We start from the raw sequence: 17,853 nt of genomic DNA, 5'->3' as shown, positions 1-17,853 counted from the left end.
GCGTAAACTGAAGGCCCGGGGCGGCGGGAGGGGCGTGCGGCCGGAAGCGGTCTGGCCCCAGGCTTTCCGCGCTGGGTCCCCGCGACCATCAGAGCCTCCACCCGCCCCGAGCACACAGAGACCAAACCTCCCACCGCCTAGAAGGGCTCCAGCACTGTGAGGAGGCGGGGCAAAGCCCAGTTTCCGGTTCCGGGCGCAAAGGCCCCACGTGTTCCGACCCGCCAGGCCCCGCGCGGCTCGGATCCGGCGGCGCTGCTACGGCCGGGAGTGGGTGGGGGAGAAGCCGGGGCAGGGGAGGAGCCGCCGGAGCTGTCGGAGCCGTGAGTGCTGAGGGGCTGGGCTGGGTCGGGCCGGGCCGGATCGCGTGGAGCCGGGCAGGGCAGGGCGGGGAAGAGGGGGGAGAGGTCTGAGACCCCGCCCCCCCAGAGCCTGGGGAGATCGCACTATCCTGGAAGAAGGGGCGGCGGCAGGGTAGTGAGGGGGCCGAGGCGTTGCGGTCCCCGGGGCTCCCGTGGCCGGAGCTCGAACCTCTGGGGACGCGGATGGCGCTCCAGGCTTCTTTCGGTGCAGCCACCGCCCTCCGCCCCCTCCTGAGGCCTGCAGAAACGCAGTTAGTTCGTACCTCCCTTTGCTTCCGCGCCAGCTGCCCCCCCCCCGCACCGAGAGAGGAGTAGCCTAGGCCCCTCTGTTTCCCCCAGCTTTTTCTCACCCCGTCTTGATGACTGTTCAAGAACCACCCCCCCTCCATCCCCCGCAGTCTCCCGGCCCAGACCAGCCCCATTTCTTTACACCACCAAACTCCCCCCTCGCCAACACACATACAGATACACTCACCCGTGATCTTATCACCCTTGGACACCGTCTGGCCTGTGGCTTTTCAGCTGCCACTGTGACCGACCCCACGTTTCCCCTCAAGCTAGTAGCTTCTGTCTCCACTTGCAGCTTCCCTCCCCCCAAGCCCTCACAGCCAGTTTTGGCACTTCTGAACCCCACCGTTAGCAGGAGTAGACAGGCCTCTGCTTCTTGTCTGGTTTGACCAAAAGTTTGTTAGTTCGTATGCCTTGGATATTCTGTTTTCTCAGGGGGCAACCCAGTTTTTATTTTTCTGGGCATTGGAAATTCTTGTCTCCCAGGCCCTTTGATTACCCTGTCTGCCTCCATCCCTGTACTGACCACCCCAAAGGTGACCTCCTAGGCCTAGCTGTTCTGTGACCTCCTTGGTCCTGGAGAGCGCTGTCACATCCAGGCTCTCACTCAGATGTCAGGGTGAGAACTGTCTGTTTTCCTCTATCCACACACTGCAGGGGACCCCCAGGACAGCCTGACTCGGGAGCCACAGAAAGCTAGTGGAGTCCTCCTTCCCTCTTCCAAGTCACCCCCCTGGGCCTTGATCCAGAAAGCCACTTTAGAAAGGTTGTGATGAAGCCATTGGGAGAGAGGCATGTTGGTGGGAAGTATGTGACAACCAAGCAGTTAGGGTTTGTGGCCACTTGTCTGGGGTAACTTTCTGCTGATAGATCTAGTATAAGAGGGCCGGCAGGGTTGGAGGGAGGAAGGGGATTTTTCCTCTTAGGATCAAATACCTGGGATTCATAATCTTTCCCCCTTTCTCCTCCAGCTGTACCCCTTTTGCACTCTTTTAAATACTATATTGCAGTAGACAGTCATTTCAAGGGCACAGCAAGGTTTACTACGATGTGAGGGACTCTTGGGCATTACAAACTATACAGATGAGGTAAGTTACAGGTTTACATTTTTTTGTGGTTAATTTGGCACAGGCATAAAACAGCCCTAGACTCTTGACTTTTGCAAACTTTCCTTTAAATTTGGGGAGCACCGGGGCGCCTGGGTGGCTCAGTGGGTTAAAGCCTCTGCCTTCGGCTCAGGTTATGATCCCAGGGTCCTGGGATGGAGCCCCGCATCAGGCTCTCTGCTCAGCAGGGAGCGTGCTTCCCTCCCTCTCTCTCGCCTAATGATCTCTGTCTGTCAAATAAATAAATAAAGTCTTAAAAAAAAAAAAAATTGGGGCAGCACCGGAAAAGTTGGATGCTTTCTGCTGAACCTCAAGTTTACTTTCTTTAGGTACTGGCTCTCAAACTTACTGTGCATCTCAAGCACCTGAAGGGAAGGCTTGTCAAAGAGATTGCTGGGGCCTCCCCCAGAGTTTCTGATAACAGGTCTGGGCCTGGGCTTGAAAATCTGCACATTACTGACAAGTTTTTAGGTGCTTGTGCTGCTGGTTTGGGTTTCTCACACTGAGAACCACTGCCTTTGGCCAAGCTCCTTCACATAAACAGTGCAGTGGTTTGGGGAATCAAAAGACATATGTGTGTACTTCTGTTAGAAACCAGTAATATGATCTTGTGTGGATAATTTAACCACTTAGGTCTGAGTTCTTTCGTTTTTAAAATTAAGAAAGCTTACTTTAAAAAAAAAAAAAACAAACCCTCAGTAATTGCTAGTGTTCTTGTGCCAAATAGAAGATGAAATATTGATGAGTTTTCCCCCTTGATTTTTCTTAATTCTCTTGATAGGATCCTCCATTTTGACCATATTACTTATATCCTTATTTAGGTTTTTGCTACAAATTGCTGGTATGCTAAAGTCCCTGCTGTTTCGTAACTACTTACTAAATTCTTTAAGGTTAGAGCCAATGCTTTTTTCATCTTTCTCCTTCTGGCAGTTTGGATTGTGTGAGACACACAATTGATGGTCAGTAGGTATTTGTAGAATGAATAGCCTTATCCCCATATCCCCTGCTATCTTTTCCCTTTGAAGAAGTTTTTCTTCCCCAGTTCTGCATCGTGAAGCAGTATATGGCTATGCCACTTGATTCCCCCAGGCCATTGGGATAAATGCCGGTGCCAAATTCCTATAACTGTCCCTGTGAGTGATTTATTACCAACGTCCTGGCACCCACTGATTCTAAATTTTAGTGCATCCGTATCCAAGTTGGAGTAGGAGAAATAGCTTAATAAAATTCAACACGTTTTACTGAGCACCTTTTCTACCAAGCATTCAACAAAGCATTAGGCACTTGGAATATAAAAATGAATAAAGAGGTCTTTGCCATCCCGGGATGCCTTCTACTTTTTGCACCATGATTTTATCTGCAGTGGAAACCTGCTGCTCTTCTGATTCCTGTGGTCCACAGGCATGGGGCCCATCTTTTATCATCTCATAAGTGAGGGAGCCTCGGGCAATGCCGGAAGGAAGTCCTCTAGATACAAAGCAAAGAGTATTTTGACAATATCAGTTACAAAACTAAAACCATAATACATGACCCTTGAATTCACTGTTCCTAATTACCCATATTAACTCTTCGGGTCAGGGTCTAGTTATAAAATATATTATCCTGTTGTTTTTCATTAAATGATGTTTCCTGTATCCCTGTGATTGGCCTTGGCCATGTTTATTGTAGTAATGAATTGGGTACAGCTGCTTTAACTCTGGCTGCCATATGAGCACTGCCTCCCTCATTAGGATGGATGTCTGGTTTGGTGAGTGCCCTTTTCTCACTTGAGACCACTTTGTGACGTTCTGCTTTAAACTGAGCCCTAAGGGGCGCCTGGATGGCTCAGTGGGTTAAAGCCTCTGCCTTCAGCTCAGGTCATGATCCCAGGGTCCTGGGATCGAGCCCCACATCGGGTTCTCTGCTCAGCAGGGAGCCTGCTTCCCCCTCTCTCTCTCGGCCTGCCTCTCAGCCTACTTGTGATCTCTGTCTTCAAATAAATAAATAAAATCTCTTAAACTGAGCCCTATAATTGACCTGCTTTATTTAAGCCATTGACCACCTCTAGGTAACCGTTAAGGTTAAGAAGCCTAGCTTCCTGTTGGACATTAACCAGTATTGTCAGGACGGCCAGATACTCCATTCTGGACTCTTAAAAAATCTGTTTTTGGCTTCTACCCATCTAAACTCTTTGAACTTCTTAGGCCAGTATGCCATGGCCCAGGTATTCAATAAAGAAGCCTTATATCCTTGTTCCTCTCAAAGCCCCTCTTTTACCATTAAAAAGCAACATGGTTTTTCAAAGGATGGTCCAGCTTTCTGTCTTTACATGGAAAATCATTCCCATTTCCCAGATAACACATCTTGAGGAGGTAGAACCCAGATCCCCTACCTGCAAGGGGAAAAGTACCAGCAGTCCTGCATGACCTCCTGGGCCTATTGTACACACCTAGAGAAAACATTTTAATTCAAAATAAAGTGAATTGGTATGTTTTTTATAGTTTATTTCACATTCTTTTTTTTTTTTTTTAAGTATTATCTGACAGAGATCACAAGTAGGCAGACAGGCAGGCAGAGAGAGAAGAAGGGAAGCAGGCTCCCTGCTGAGCAGAGAGCCTGATGTGGGACTTGATCCCAGGACCCTGAGATCATGACCTAAGCTGAAGGCAGAGGCTGTAACCCACTGAGCCACCTAGGCACCCCAACACTTTACTTTTGATATAACAGTAGACAGACCAAGATTTTTCCTGTGCGTTTAATTTTTTTTTTTTGGAATGACAGTGAAATAAAGGGCCGTTTGCTTGTTCATTGTTTAAACCTTGTGTTCTTCCCAAAAGGATTTAAAGTAGGGGCGCCTGGGTGGCTCAGTGGGTTAAGCCGCTGCCTTCGGCTCAGGTCATGATCTCAGGGTCCTGGGATCGAGTCCCGCATCGGGCTCTCTGCTCAGCAGGAAGCCTGCTTCCTCCTCTCTCTCTCTGCCTGCCTTTCTGCCTACTTGTGATCTCTCTCTGTCAAATAAATAAATAAATAAAATCTTTAAAAAAAAAAAAGGATTTAAAGTAATTAGAAGGGAAGAGAACAAAATAAATTGAGCATCTGCTCTCTACTGGGCTCTATGTTGTAGTGATTCTGTATGTAACTTCATTTACTCCTTAAAGCAACCGTGGGAGTTAGGTAGGATAGCCACATTTTGAGAATGAGATCCAAGACCTAGGGAGTGTCACGTGGCCAGTAAATGAGGAGAGGGATCCTAACCCAAGTCTCCAAAGCCGCAAACCATTATGTGGAAAGCATGAATACACACTTGTATACAGGACAGTTAACCATAAAAGATAATCTTCGCAGTAGAGGGATCATAGATAATCTTTAGTTTTAAACAAGAGTATAGCGGGGCCGCTGGGGTTGTCTCAGTTGGTTAAGCGTCCAGCTCCTGATTTTGTCTCAGATCATAGTCTCAGGGTCGTGAGGTGGGGCTCTGTGCCGAGTACAAAGTCTGCTTGAGTCTTTCCCTCACCTTCTACCCCTTCCCATCCTTTCTTCCTCTCCAAAAAAGAAAACTACAGCGTTAGAACAGGGCAGTTAACAATTTAGTTGATTCCTATTCTAGAATGATGATAGGAGCAGTTGGAAGGTCTGGTTAGCCCCAGAGAACAGACATACCCAGATTTCCAGGTTATGGGCCAGCATTAGGGTAAAAAATAAAATTGGAGGCAGAAAGGCTAAATATAGTCATTTGAACCCCAATGCCTACCGAAGGTGATTTGCCAGTAAATAGATCACTATCTCTCTATTGCTGTATGACCACAAACCTTGTCATTTAAGGTCCAGAAAGCCCTCCCGAAGCAGTCAGATTTTCAGGTAGGGAACCAGATATCCTCTTCTTGCCTGCAGTTTTTGTTCTTGTCCATAGAATGCAGTTACGGCCTTCGCTGGCATGTGACACATTTAGATAAGGGGCAGAGGTAGCTGGACCAAAGGCGGGAGAAAGCTCTTGCCTTTTCCCAGCTCCCCAGTCCTGCTCCATACACCCTAGAAACACTCAAAAGACGAGGTCTTGGAGTATGCCCAGCCCTAGGCTTGTGAAGCTTTTCTGTAGACATTGTTTCAGAGCCTTCTAGAACCAAGTCTTTTGCTCTTCCTGGCCTGGCTTCAGTCTCTATAGAGTCTTCAGTTTTTAATCTGTCATTGTGGAACCCTTCCAAGGGCAGACATGGAGGGAAGGTATTAGAAGAGCATGGACAACAAGTTGCAGGATGGATTGCAGTGTAGCATATCCAAGAACCTAGAATGAAACAATGTCCATTTTCCGTTTCTAGTACTTGACATTTGCACAGCACATTTTCGTTCATAAGCTCCCAGAGCTCAGCTAGTCCTGTGAGTTAGAGTAGTTATCTGCAGAGGACTCTTCTATCATCTCATGGTTCCCTTAGAGCTCCTCCAGTTACTTGAGGATGTGGGGCTGGGACGTGCATCTTTGGAAACCTAACCCAGTGTTCTTTCCACGCGCTGCCTGCCTCCTATTCCTTCCCATTCCTTGTCCCATCAGGGGCTCCTCTTCTGCCCGTCATCCTGCCATTGCTGATCTGTTTGTCTTTGTCTCTTCCTAAGCTGCCAAAGTAAATCCAAAACAAATAGTGGAAACTTCAGTTCACAATTTCTGAGAGGATTTAGAAATGGCAGGTTTTAATGTAGACCTTGTACGTTCCTTTGTCTTTGGAGAGCAAAGCCCTCTGAGAGCAAGAATGCTTCTGTCAATGCAGACTTCATAGACTCTGGTAGCCAGTGCTATGTGGAAACGAGGAGCACTTTGAGTCCGCCTCCCTGGGCACAGGTCCTCAGACTTCAAAGATGATTGCGATCCCTTCATTAAGCCAAAAGACCGTCAATTCATTGTTATCTCAGAACTCCCAAAGAAAACAGCCTCACTGAAGATGGGCATAAAATTTTAAAAGCTAAAAACCGCATAGTAAACAGACTACCATGGGGTAGAGACAGCAGATCCGGTAGGTTAGACAGTGACCACATAAAGATCTAGAAATGAGGGAACTCTGTAAAGCAGGCTATGAAATGAAAGTAAGTAGTGGATGTTTGAGGCTACCAGAAGAGAAATAAGAGCATGAATGAATGAAAAGCCATTTGAGATAACAGATAATAAAAATAAACAACAGGGTCATTGAAATTAAACTCCATTTTATGGGCAGCATGACATTAGACCCAGCTTTTTTTTTTTTTTTTTTTTTAAGATTTTATTTATTTATTTGACAGATTACAAGTAGGCAGAGAGGCAGGCAGAGAGAGAGAGAGAGAGAAGAGGGAAGCAGGCTCGCTGCTGAGCAGAGAGCCTGATGCAGGAATAGATCCCAGGACCCTGAGATCATGACCTGAGCCAAAGGCAGCAGCTTAACCCTCTGAGCCACCCAGGTGCCCTAGACCCAACTCTTAGAGTGGATTGTTAACCTTAAAGGTAGATCTGAGACTGAGGTAATGAAGCCCCCAAAGACTGAAAAATGAAGAATGCCTCAGATTGCATGTGGAGAGGGGTCTGCAAGGGGCAGGACCGGGAAGACTAGGGGTGAAATTTAAATGAAGTCGTTCATTCAACATACAAGCATCTGTTACATGCCAGGGTGATGTAGGAGATGGTCATGTTTTTAAAAGTTCCTCTTAATGCCTTTCAGTGGTTCATAATGACTCAACCAGGGGAATGGCAGTGGAGATGAGATGGATTTGAGAGACCCTTAGAAGGAAGGATTAACAAGATCGGTGAATTAAAAAGTATAGAAACAGTGGAGGGAAAGGTGGGTTCTTCCTGATAAATATAGGAAGAAAACTTTATTCATTTAAATTCACTTCATGTGCACTTCATCATACATGTTGGGAACGTCAAGGAGGTTCATAGGAAGCGTAGCCGGGGACTGTGTGCCATCCCGGGGTCCATACCACAGGCGTGGCGATGGCGTTGTGCCCAGGTTGCTGCACAGGCACAGTGATGTCCAACCATTTTAAGGATGGGGGAGTGGGATCAAGGAAGACCTCTCAGAAGACATGGAATGGAAGCTGCCTTAGAAGTAAAGTTTCACCTAATGAGGGCTGAAGACTCAGAAGGAACAACATGTTCTTTTTCTTTCTTTTTTCTTTTTTTTTAAAGATTTTATTTATTTATTTGACAGAGATCACAAGTAGGCAGAGCAGCAGGCAGAGAAAGGGGGAAGCAGGCTTCCTGCTGAGCAGAGAGCCCAACATGGGGCTCCATCCCAGGACCCTGGGATCATGACCTGAGCCGAAGGCAGAGGCTTAACCCACTGAGCCACCCAGGCGCCCCGGAACAACGTGTTCTAAAGCCAGAGAGCGTGGGGCTTGTGTGTGCTTCACATGCATACTGTGTGGGTGTGTGGGTGGGTGTGTTGGAAAGGGTTGAAGAGGAGGATGAAAGGAAAGCCTGCCTAATTTATAATACTACGAGTTTCTTTTTCCACTTACAAGATGGGGGAATGGTTGTGGATCTTACAGGGAAGGGATGTGATCACATTTGCCAAGAGTGCTCATCACTCTTGTGATGCTGTCCTCGGTAACTTGAAGGTAACAAACTTGCAGGCGGGGAGCTCCAGGTTGGAGGCAGTTGGGAGTAATCCGGACAAGAACTGATCAGGAGCTACGGTGCAAATTGTAGGAATGCAGAAGAGGGAACATGCCAAGAAATGGAACACACCATGCGGCATTGGAGCTGGGGGGTGGGAAGGTTGCATCTAGAAGGAACAGCCTTCCTATGAGCATGGTATCCTGAAGAGACACCTCCTTTTGGTTGGAAGATCAGCAGTTCGCAATAGCTTAGTGATAACACAGCAAAGGGAGGGTATGAGGCTTGACAAAGCAGTTGAGGGCTGATGGGGAACAGCTTCGTGTGCCATGCCAAGGATGTTCTAGCTGATCTTACTAACAGAAGTATTCTGAAGTGTTGAGTGGTGCGGTTGGGACTCTAATTTAGAAAGATAGTTAGCATTGGGTTGCCATTGCCTTTCTAGGCACTTGACAGTGATACGTTTAATCCTCAGTCACCCTAGTAGATGGATACCATCCTTACCTCCATGCCATAGATGGGGAAACAGGCACAGGGAGCATAGGAACTTAACTGTGGCCTCACACCTACCAAATGGTGCAGCCCCAGTTTAACGCCTGGCAGTCTGACAGTAGGACTCTCGTCCGTCCCTTACACACCCTTGGTGTTTCTCCACCACCACACGCATCAGGACCATGTGTAGCATTTCTAAAGACACAGTTACCTCCATTGACTAAAGCCCAAGTGTCCAGAAGAGCATTGAGCAGTACTTATTTTGCAAAAGCTCCACCATGATTATGCTGCCCTCTGTTCCTGGTCGGGTGCTGCCGAGATCCCAGGTAGGCAGTAGGGTCAGTAGTCCAGGCAAGAACTGAGGGCCCAAGCTCAAGGGGTCTGTGGCAAAGAGGAGGAGGAAACAGATTGAGAGGCTTACAAGGTAGAACTGGTTTAAGGGGCTGTAAGCGGTGGGAAAGAATCAGAATTGAATCTAAAGATGACAGAGTGGAGTGTTTACTTATTAGCTAGTGATCTCAGCCAAGATAGGATCTCAGGAAGTGGGGTGGATTTGAGAGTCAGCGGAACTGTCAGTCAGTCAGTTTTGAACACTTGGGTTTGAGGGTCTAGAGGTGTTCCCATTAAGATGTCTTTTATTTATTTATTTTATTTATTTTTTTTTTTTAAAGATTTTTTATTTATTTATTCGAGAGAGAGAGACAGTGAGAGAGAGCATGAGCGAGGAGAAGGTCAGAGAGCGAAGCAGACTCCCCATGGAGCTGGGAGCCCGATGTGGGACTCGATCCCGGGACTCCAGGATCACGCCCTGAGCCGAAGGCAGTCGTCCAACCAACTGAGCCACCCAGGCGTCCCAAGATATCTTTTAATAAGCAGAATATTGCTCTGGGGGTGCCTGTGTGCCCGCGGCTGTGTAAGGGGCTTTCCTCACTGTTACCACACGCAGTCCGCCCCTCAGATCTCTGAGAGGCCCCCGTTTACGGAGGAGTTCCTGTGGAGTGTGGTCAAGTTTGAAATCAGGCTTCCTAAAGGCTCCCCCGTCTGTTTCAGCCTGGCAGATGGGTCTCTCTTGGTGTGTATGTGAACGTGTGTGTGTGACACAGATGGCGGTCAGTACGATGGCTTCCAGCCGGCGATGAGCAGCGCCCTTTGTCCTCGCCATTTTCCTTGCAGTTTCCCAGGGTTCATGAAGTAGAGATGCAGGGTTTTTCTATTTTCTCTGTGGGGTGTGAAGCTGGCGGAGGGTGAGGGGTAAGAGAACAAACTTGAGGCATAGATCATCCGATTTCAACCAAATCTATTTATAGCTGATGGTGGTGGAGATGAGCGGCAGGGTTTTAATAGTGTGAGAAAGTGTTACATGTGTGGGGTCATGAGTGAACTCAGAACTGTTATCCCTGTGTATCCACTCATGCTTACGCTGTTGTTTGTCTCTGCTTCTCTGCCCCCAGGTCCCTTGGGAGACACTCCTTGAGGTGCCCAGGCTGAGACTGGGGGGGAAATGGCGGGGTGAGCTCTAGATGGTACGAGACCCCTCCCCACAAGAGCCAAACAATGGCTACAGCCTTGGAACCAGAGGACCAGGATCTTTGGGAAGAAGAGGGAATTCTGATGGTGAAATTGGAAGATGATTTCACCTGTAGGCCAGAGTCTGTCTTACAGAGAGATGACCCTGTGCTTGAGACCTCGCACCAGAACTTCCGGCGCTTCCGCTACCAGGAAGCCGCGAGCCCTCGAGAAGCTCTCATACGGCTGCGAGAACTTTGTCATCAGTGGCTGAGGCCAGAAAGGCGGACAAAGGAGCAGATCCTAGAGCTGCTTGTGCTGGAACAATTCCTTACTGTCCTGCCTGGAGAACTGCAGAGCTGGGTGCGGGGCCAACGGCCAGAGAGTGGCGAGGAGGCAGTGACGCTGGTGGAGGGTTTGCAGAAACAACCCAGGAGACCAAGGCGGTGGGTGAGGAGGGGGAGTCCTGATCTGTGTGATGTGGAGGGGGCTATTTGCTGGAAGGATGGATTTGGGGTGTAGGGTATACAGGGAGGGCCCTCATTGTTTACCCTTTAAAACTAATTGGCTCTGCTCTTGGGTTGTGCCTAGATGCATAAGGGGCAGAGGGGTGTGTGTGTGTGATTGCGTGTGTTTGTGTGAGTGAGTGAGTGAGTGAGTGTGACTTCTTTGGCTTTTGAAATCCCTCTTAGGAACCATCTTAGGGACCTCAGCACTCAAGGATCAGATGGCTTTGGTTTTCCTTTCTTTAGCTGTCGAGCCTCCAGTTCTTGAGGAGGCCAGTTTTGTGACTTCCTCAAAGGTCCTCTTAGACCCTCAGTCAGAGATCCCCCTCCTGAGACCCTAAGACAGGGAAGCAAACAACGAGGAGAGCCACAGGTGGGAGCAGTGGAGATGGAAAGGATGGGTGTCTCAGAGCCACAGGTGACAAGGGCAGGGGCGAGGGGAGTGAGGAAGCTGTGCAGCAGTGTCCGAGTGTCCCCACCTTGTCCTGGCGAGGATAACCTTCAACAACTTGTGTGCCCCAGTAGCACCAGAGACTCCCCTCCTTATCTAGGACCCTCTGGGAGTGTTTCTGTTGGCAGTGTCTCCTAAAATAAGCCCTGATGTCAGCCGAGACTTTTCTCTTGACTCCATGCTGACTGGAAATTGGAATTATTCCCAGGTGACTGTCCATGTTCATGGCCAGGAGGTCCTGTCAGAGGAGACCGTGCATCCGGGAGCAGAGCCCGAGTCACCTAGTGAGCTGCAGAACCCTGTGCACATCTCGACTCCTGAGGTGTCCTGTGAGGAAACCATACAGAGCCCGGATCTGGGGCCACTGGAAGAGCAGAGCCTGTGCCATGAATTGGAGTTCCAGCCCCTGCAGGAGAGCGGTGGGAAGCCTCAGCAGAAGGGGGCATTGTGGTGGGCAGAGTGTGGGAAGGGGGCTAGTTCCCCTCTACGGAGGAGGCTAGGGGTGGAGCATAGTGGGAATAAATCACAGAATCCAGGGTATTGAGAGGAGACATTCCTAGCTAGCGTCCCCCAGAAACCCGGCCAAGCTGAAATAGCCAGCCCATCCTTGCTTGTCCTCTTGGCATGTCAGTAGTTTTCCACATGGTAGCAGTGGGAGGACTGACCTGCCCTTGGGCCGGTTTCTGGATTCCTGCCAAAGAGCAGGAGAGCCGGTCAGCTGTTCCCGCTTACACCGCACGTTGCTCATCTTTGCCTTCTTTTCTTCATAGAGGTGCCGGCGTCCCAGGACCCAGATCTTCCCGAAGAGAGGAGGACTGGAAACCCAGAGATGGTCGCCCTTCTTACTGCTCTTTCACAGGTGTGCTCTGGTTTCCCCTCTGTGCCTCAGAATTTGAAGACCCACTAGGCATTAGCTGAACAGGTCGGACAGGGCACAAATTTCCACTCTCCTTTGCCAACTGAAGTTCTCAGTTCTAGACGCGCCTGCAGCAGGGGGAGGTGCGTGGAATGGGATGAATGACCGTAGTCTCATTTGGATCTTCAGGCTCCAGAGCCTTTTTATTTGCCACTGCCCAGAGAGAGGGACTAACAAAATGGGATTATTTCATAACTCTCTGGTACAACCCGGAAGTGGCTGAATGAGGGCTTATTTTTGGTTTTTAGAAGTCAGCTTGCTAGTCATTTGTGAGAATGGCTGACTGCTGCAGAAATGCTTTCTGAAATGGTGTGGTATCCTCTCGCAGGGGCTGCCCTCAGGCCACAACACGTAGGAAGCCCTTCCCATGGTCAGGGCCTCAAAACTAGGCTGTGATGCTGGAGAGGAAAGGAAAAGGCTGCATCTGTGGTTTCACACTGCAGTCCAGGTGCCACCGAAGGGCCTGTGTGTGCTGTGCTGACCCTGTAGGTGATAGGGGTGCCTGGAGAAGGTCAGGGAAAGCTTTCCAGAAAAGGTGAATTTTTGCAGAAATATAGGTGGCATTAAGGCATCAGATAAGGTGTTAACGAAGACCTTTAAGACTCTTCTTGTACGTTAACCAATGTGCTCCAGAAGAAGAGCAGAATCTGGCCCTGAGAGAAAGCAGTGGGACTGGGAGGCCCAGAGGAGGAAATAAGAAAGTGCAGAGATAGGAAGTCAGGGAGCAGCAGCCCGGAGTGCTGCAGATTTCCCGAAGGGAGCCCGGAGTCCTATGTGCATGCCTTTTGTCTCCGGCCGTAATCTTCATCCCACGAACAAGATAGGCACCTCTGGGAGCATCCGGTTGTTTTGTTTTGTTTTTAATTTGTTTTGTTCTGTTTTGGTTTTTGTTTGTTTGTTTTTTTAAATTTTTGGGGGGAGCATCCCGTTTTAACTGAAGCCTGTGTCTTTTCAGGGATTGGTAACTTTCAAGGACGTGGCTGTGTGCTTCTCCCAGGACCAGTGGAGCGACCTGGATCCAGCACAGAAAGAGTTCTATGGAGAATATGTGTTGGAAGAAGATTGTGGAATTGTGGTCTCTTTGTGTAAGAAATTTCAAGTGTTTCTAGGGTGTTTGAGCACAGAGGTCTTTCTCCTCTTGAAAGTTGTGGGGGTCTTAGGCCTTAGAACTGCATGCGCCACACTTCTCTTAGCCTACCCCACCAGCAAGATTGAAGGATGAGCTAAAAGCAAGACAGTGTCCTTCCGAGTTAAAGGGAAGAAGAAATGCTTAGAAAGTGGTTGGAAACTTCTAATAAGAAAATAAAATTATAATATATAGCTATAGTATATTTGAGGCGGTGTGTGAGTTTTGAAACAAGCAGTAGAAGTTGAAGCTGATCCGCTTACTTGAATATGGGGAAAGAGGGAGCATTAACAGTCCTAGACTATCAAGTTGCAGACGAAGGGCATGAAATATGCAGGATTTGGTGAGAAGTGCTCAAGCTAAAAAGACCAGATTGGAGCCACTGACCGGGCCGACCATTTGTTCTTCAGTCGACCCAACAGCAAAGATCTGCTCTTAACACAGGGAATTGCTGAACCAATCGTAATGTCCCACTTTCCCTCTCTTGAGCAGCATTTCCAATCCCCAGACTAGATGAGATCTCCCACGTTAGAGAGGAAGAGCCTTTGGTCCCAGATATCCCAGAGCCTCAAGAGCCTCAAGAGCCAGAAATCCTGAGTTTTACCTACACAGGTGAGGAACGACAAAAGGCATCTTCCCCCGCAGGGCTGGCACTTCCCCTCCCCTCTGGGGTGCCCCTCTCATTGGTTCTTCTGACCTGTTGGCCATTACCCCTGTCTCTCTCTGAATGCCAAATTCTTCTGTCCTCATCCTCCTCTTTCCCCTCCCGTCATTCGTGTGAGGGGTATGTAATGTAAGATGGTGAAAGAAAAAAATGGGAACTTTGGAATGCAGCTGTAGTCCTTTACTAAGCAGGTCACTTAAACTCTTGGTCCTCAGTGTCCACGTTTGTGAAATGAGGATGATAATTTTTGTCCACACCAAGGCTTGTTGACAGTATGAGATAATGTATAAGAAAGTGCCTGGCACATGACAGAAATTAGTTGACTGGTTATTTCCTTCTCTCCCAGCCTCTGCCGTTATGAAATATGGGCTTCTCTCTGTGGTCTTGCCTTCCCAAGACTGTTTAAAAATCCCAGCGTTGTGTGGAAGGCATTGCCCCCTCTATAATTTCCCCTCGTTCTCCTCTTACCCTCTCTACAGGAGATAGGAGTGAGGATGAAGAAGATTATCTTGAGCAAGAAGATCTGAGTTTGGAGGATCTGCACAGATCGATTTTGGGAGATCCAGAAATCCACCAGACTCCAGACTGGGAAATAGTCTTTGAGGATGATCCAAATAGACTTAACGAAAGAAGATTTGGTACAAATATTTCGCAAGTTAATAGTTTATCGAATCTTCGGGAAACCATGCCTCTCCACCCCTTGTTAGGGAGACACCACGACTGTCCTGTATGTGGGAAAAGTTTCACTTGTAACTCCCACCTTGTTAGACACCTAAGAACTCACACAGGAGAGAAACCCTATAAATGTATGGAATGTGGAAAAAGTTACACACGGAGTTCGCATCTTGCCAGGCACCAGAAGGTCCACAAAATGGGCATGTCATATAAATTTCCCCTAAACCGGAAGAATTTGGATGAGACCTCCCCTCTGGTCCAGGCTGAGAGAACTCCACATGTTGAGAAACCCTATAGATGTGACGATTGTGGAAAACACTTCCGCTGGACCTCAGACCTTGTCCGGCATCAGAGGACACACACAGGTGAAAAACCCTTCTTCTGTACTATTTGTGGCAAAAGCTTCAGCCAGAAGTCTGTGCTGACAACACACCAAAGAATCCACCTTGGAGGCAAACCCTACCTGTGTGGAGAGTGTGGAGAGGACTTCAGTGACCACAGGCGCTATCTGGCACACCGGAAGACACACGCAGCCGAGGAGCTGTATCTCTGCAGCGAGTGTGGGCGCTGCTTCAACCACAGTGCCGCGTTTGCCAAACACCTGCGAGGACACGCCTCTGTGAGGCCTTGCCGGTGCAACGAATGTGGGAAAAGCTTCAGTCGGAGGGACCACCTCGTCAGGCATCAAAGAACCCATACTGGCGAAAAGCCGTTCACGTGCCCTACCTGTGGAAAAAGTTTCAGCAGGGGCTATCACTTAATCAGGCATCAGAGGACCCACTCAGAAAAGACCTCCTAGCTAGGTTCCCATGTGAGGAGGTCTGCATTCAGCCCTCACCTGGGGATGGGCGAGGAGACGCCCTCTTGTCAGCCTGGGAAGACCTTTTCTGGGGAGTCTCCCTGACGTGCCCAGATCTACATCACCTCTTCCCACAGCTAACTAAAGTCCCCCAGGCAAAACCTCTCAACCTTCTTCTACACCTTGAGGAGGTTTTTTGCCCAAAGTACAACCTGGGTGGAGGCTTCTCCTTGACTGGAGTGTTCCTGCCTCTACCTCATGGGTGTGAAGCAGGAGATGTAGAAGACTTAACAATATCATGGTTATTATACTTGCCCCTAAATAGGCTGTTGCATATCCTAAAGACTGCTTCACAGCCTCAAGTATAAAGTTGCCCAGGACAGCCCTTTAGGTTTGGTGAGGGACCGGCCTCTAGGATTCTGTCCTTACTGGGCTCAAATCTTAAAGCACACAGCCTTGAACTCAAGGCAGGAGATCTGCATCCTCATGGCTCTGCCACACATTCACGTGATAACTACAAATCTCTCACTGGTTCACTTCTTCACCATGCACTTTCCTTTGATACCTGGGGAGAGATGGGCGAAGTGTCTGATGGGGGAAAACCTCGAGGCTGTTTCACATGGACCTTGTCAGGCTGCTTCCTTACCTGTTGCCAAAATACCAGGGGCCAGACCCTGCTAGAAAGGAGGATTTAGTCAGAAGCCTCTTTCGCTGGGGGTGTTTCCCTGTTGGAATACTCACGCCCACCCTCTTTAGTGTTCTACCAGCCTCTTGGTTTTGCCCCTAGCACTTTTGCAAAAGGGAGATGCAACAGCTGGGTGCCAGGGGAGTCAGTAAAGCATAATGACATCACAGTGAAGTCATTTACATTCCCACATACGTACAAGCCCACCCACCCTGCCCTCTTTGCTTGGGTTTGCAAAGGGATTTTGGAACCATGTCAGCTAAAGTAGGTACGATAATAATTACAGAATCACGATTGACTGGGTCACTTCATTTATATGAAGAACACAAGAAGACCTGAGACCAAATTCTGAAGAAAATTTTGTAAAAGCTGTTGCTGCTGGCTAAGGCCATCAAGACTATACTGACACCCAGCCCCTATCATCCCTGCCTTGGTTCTCTGATATCAGGGAAAATTATGAACCCCAGCACCTGGGACCCTGAAGAATTTACCAGGAGTAAATGGCTTTCATGTATTTGCGTTGTTTGCTTTTTCTTATGTGATCTCATTTTTATGTAATTATGAACTAAATAGTAGTATCTCATGGCTGATCGTAGGTTCTCTGTTGCCTGATTAAGGATTCTTGGAGATGGGGAGGAATAATTACGAGCCTCACCTGCTCTGCTTGTGGGAGTGGCAAGGACTGGGTGAGCGTCCTCCATAAATGGAGCATAGGGTATGGGATTAAAGCATGAGAAGGGAGATTGTCTTCTGTGCCTGGTTTCTTCAGCTGTTTCTCAATCCATTATGTGCCAGTGTGTACAGAGAGAATGGGTAGGATAACAAGGTTTCAGCCCTAACGGCCCAACAAGGCAATTCACATTTTGGCCGGTACTGAGAACTCCAGTTGCCCAGTCTGGCTTTAATACCAGTCAGCCGTTGTCCTGGAAATACACAGGTATGGAATAAATAAAAGTAACATGGGCAGCCCCATCCCTTGGTTTCTGGAACTTTCCATTTTATTAACTTCCCAAGGCTTCAGGTTCCAGATAGTTCGGGATGTCATACATCCAAAGACATCAAGCAGTACACAGTTTTCCATGAGGCAGATCATGGTTGGCAGAGCCAAAGTTGGATTAGATGGCCTACTGAGGGAAGGTTCACGCCTGTGGTTTGCACAAGACACTCCTCATGGGCAAACATTTCTGAACCCTAGATCTAAAGTCTAAGCAATTTGTGTTGGGTGAAATACAGCCTCAAGAGATCATTTTCCCTAGCTTACACCAGTTATGGGAGCTGATAAAACTCTGGAGGTAGCCGAACAAATTCGTTAGAACAGTGGTTTTGTTCACTGATTTACCTGGATTACTGCAATAAGTGAGAAACTGTCCAGAGAATTCTACATGAGGAAAAGCGAGAGACTGGTCTAGTTTGTTGGCACATCAAATAGTTCTTTTATTCCCAATTCCCCAGCGAAGTCACATATGCAGACACTAAGTCTCTGCTTGTGAAACACTGTATTTTCTTGGTCTCGTGGAGGGGCGTGCCGTCTCCTAAACCCTAAACCCGAGCATGAGCAGAGCTTCAGTTGGCAGCAAAAGGGCCTCTGCTAGAACCTGTGGGGAGCAAGAGACTACACCTGAACAGGGGAAGGGGCTGGGCCCTGGCTACCCTCAAGGGGGTTCCCCATAGAATTTTGTAAACAGTTGAATACTGCTGTTCTTGAATACCGTACTAAATTGAAG

At 48.4% G+C, this 17,853-nt stretch overlaps 1 protein-coding gene across 3 annotated transcripts; it reads left to right on the top strand.

Moving 5' to 3' along the window:
• Nucleotides 1-225: 225 nt before the first annotated feature.
• ZNF202 (zinc finger protein 202) lies at nucleotides 226-16,877 on the top strand. Of its 3 annotated transcripts, XM_044258094.1 has the most exons (8): nucleotides 226-320; nucleotides 1,619-1,735; nucleotides 10,253-10,757; nucleotides 11,473-11,683; nucleotides 12,035-12,123; nucleotides 13,136-13,265; nucleotides 13,799-13,918; nucleotides 14,450-16,877. In XM_044258094.1, the coding sequence occupies exons 3-8, from the start codon at nucleotides 10,356-10,358 to the stop codon at nucleotides 15,442-15,444; spliced, it is 1,947 nt and encodes a 648-aa protein (XP_044114029.1). In that variant the 5' UTR covers nucleotides 226-320; nucleotides 1,619-1,735; nucleotides 10,253-10,355; the 3' UTR covers nucleotides 15,445-16,877. The 3 variants fall into 3 exon arrangements, with proteins under 3 accessions (XP_044114029.1, XP_044114031.1, XP_044114030.1); XM_044258096.1 differs by lacking the exon at nucleotides 1,619-1,735 and having other exon boundaries at nucleotides 303-320; XM_044258095.1 differs by lacking the exon at nucleotides 226-320 and having other exon boundaries at nucleotides 423-1,735.
• The last annotated feature ends 976 nt before the right edge of the window (nucleotides 16,878-17,853 follow it).

The sequence above is a fragment of the Neovison vison genome, chromosome 7 (genome assembly GCF_020171115.1).
Source record: "Neovison vison isolate M4711 chromosome 7, ASM_NN_V1, whole genome shotgun sequence".
Classification (NCBI taxonomy): domain Eukaryota; kingdom Metazoa; phylum Chordata; class Mammalia; order Carnivora; family Mustelidae; genus Neogale; species Neogale vison.
This window is presented reverse-complemented; position numbering and strand designations above follow the sequence as displayed.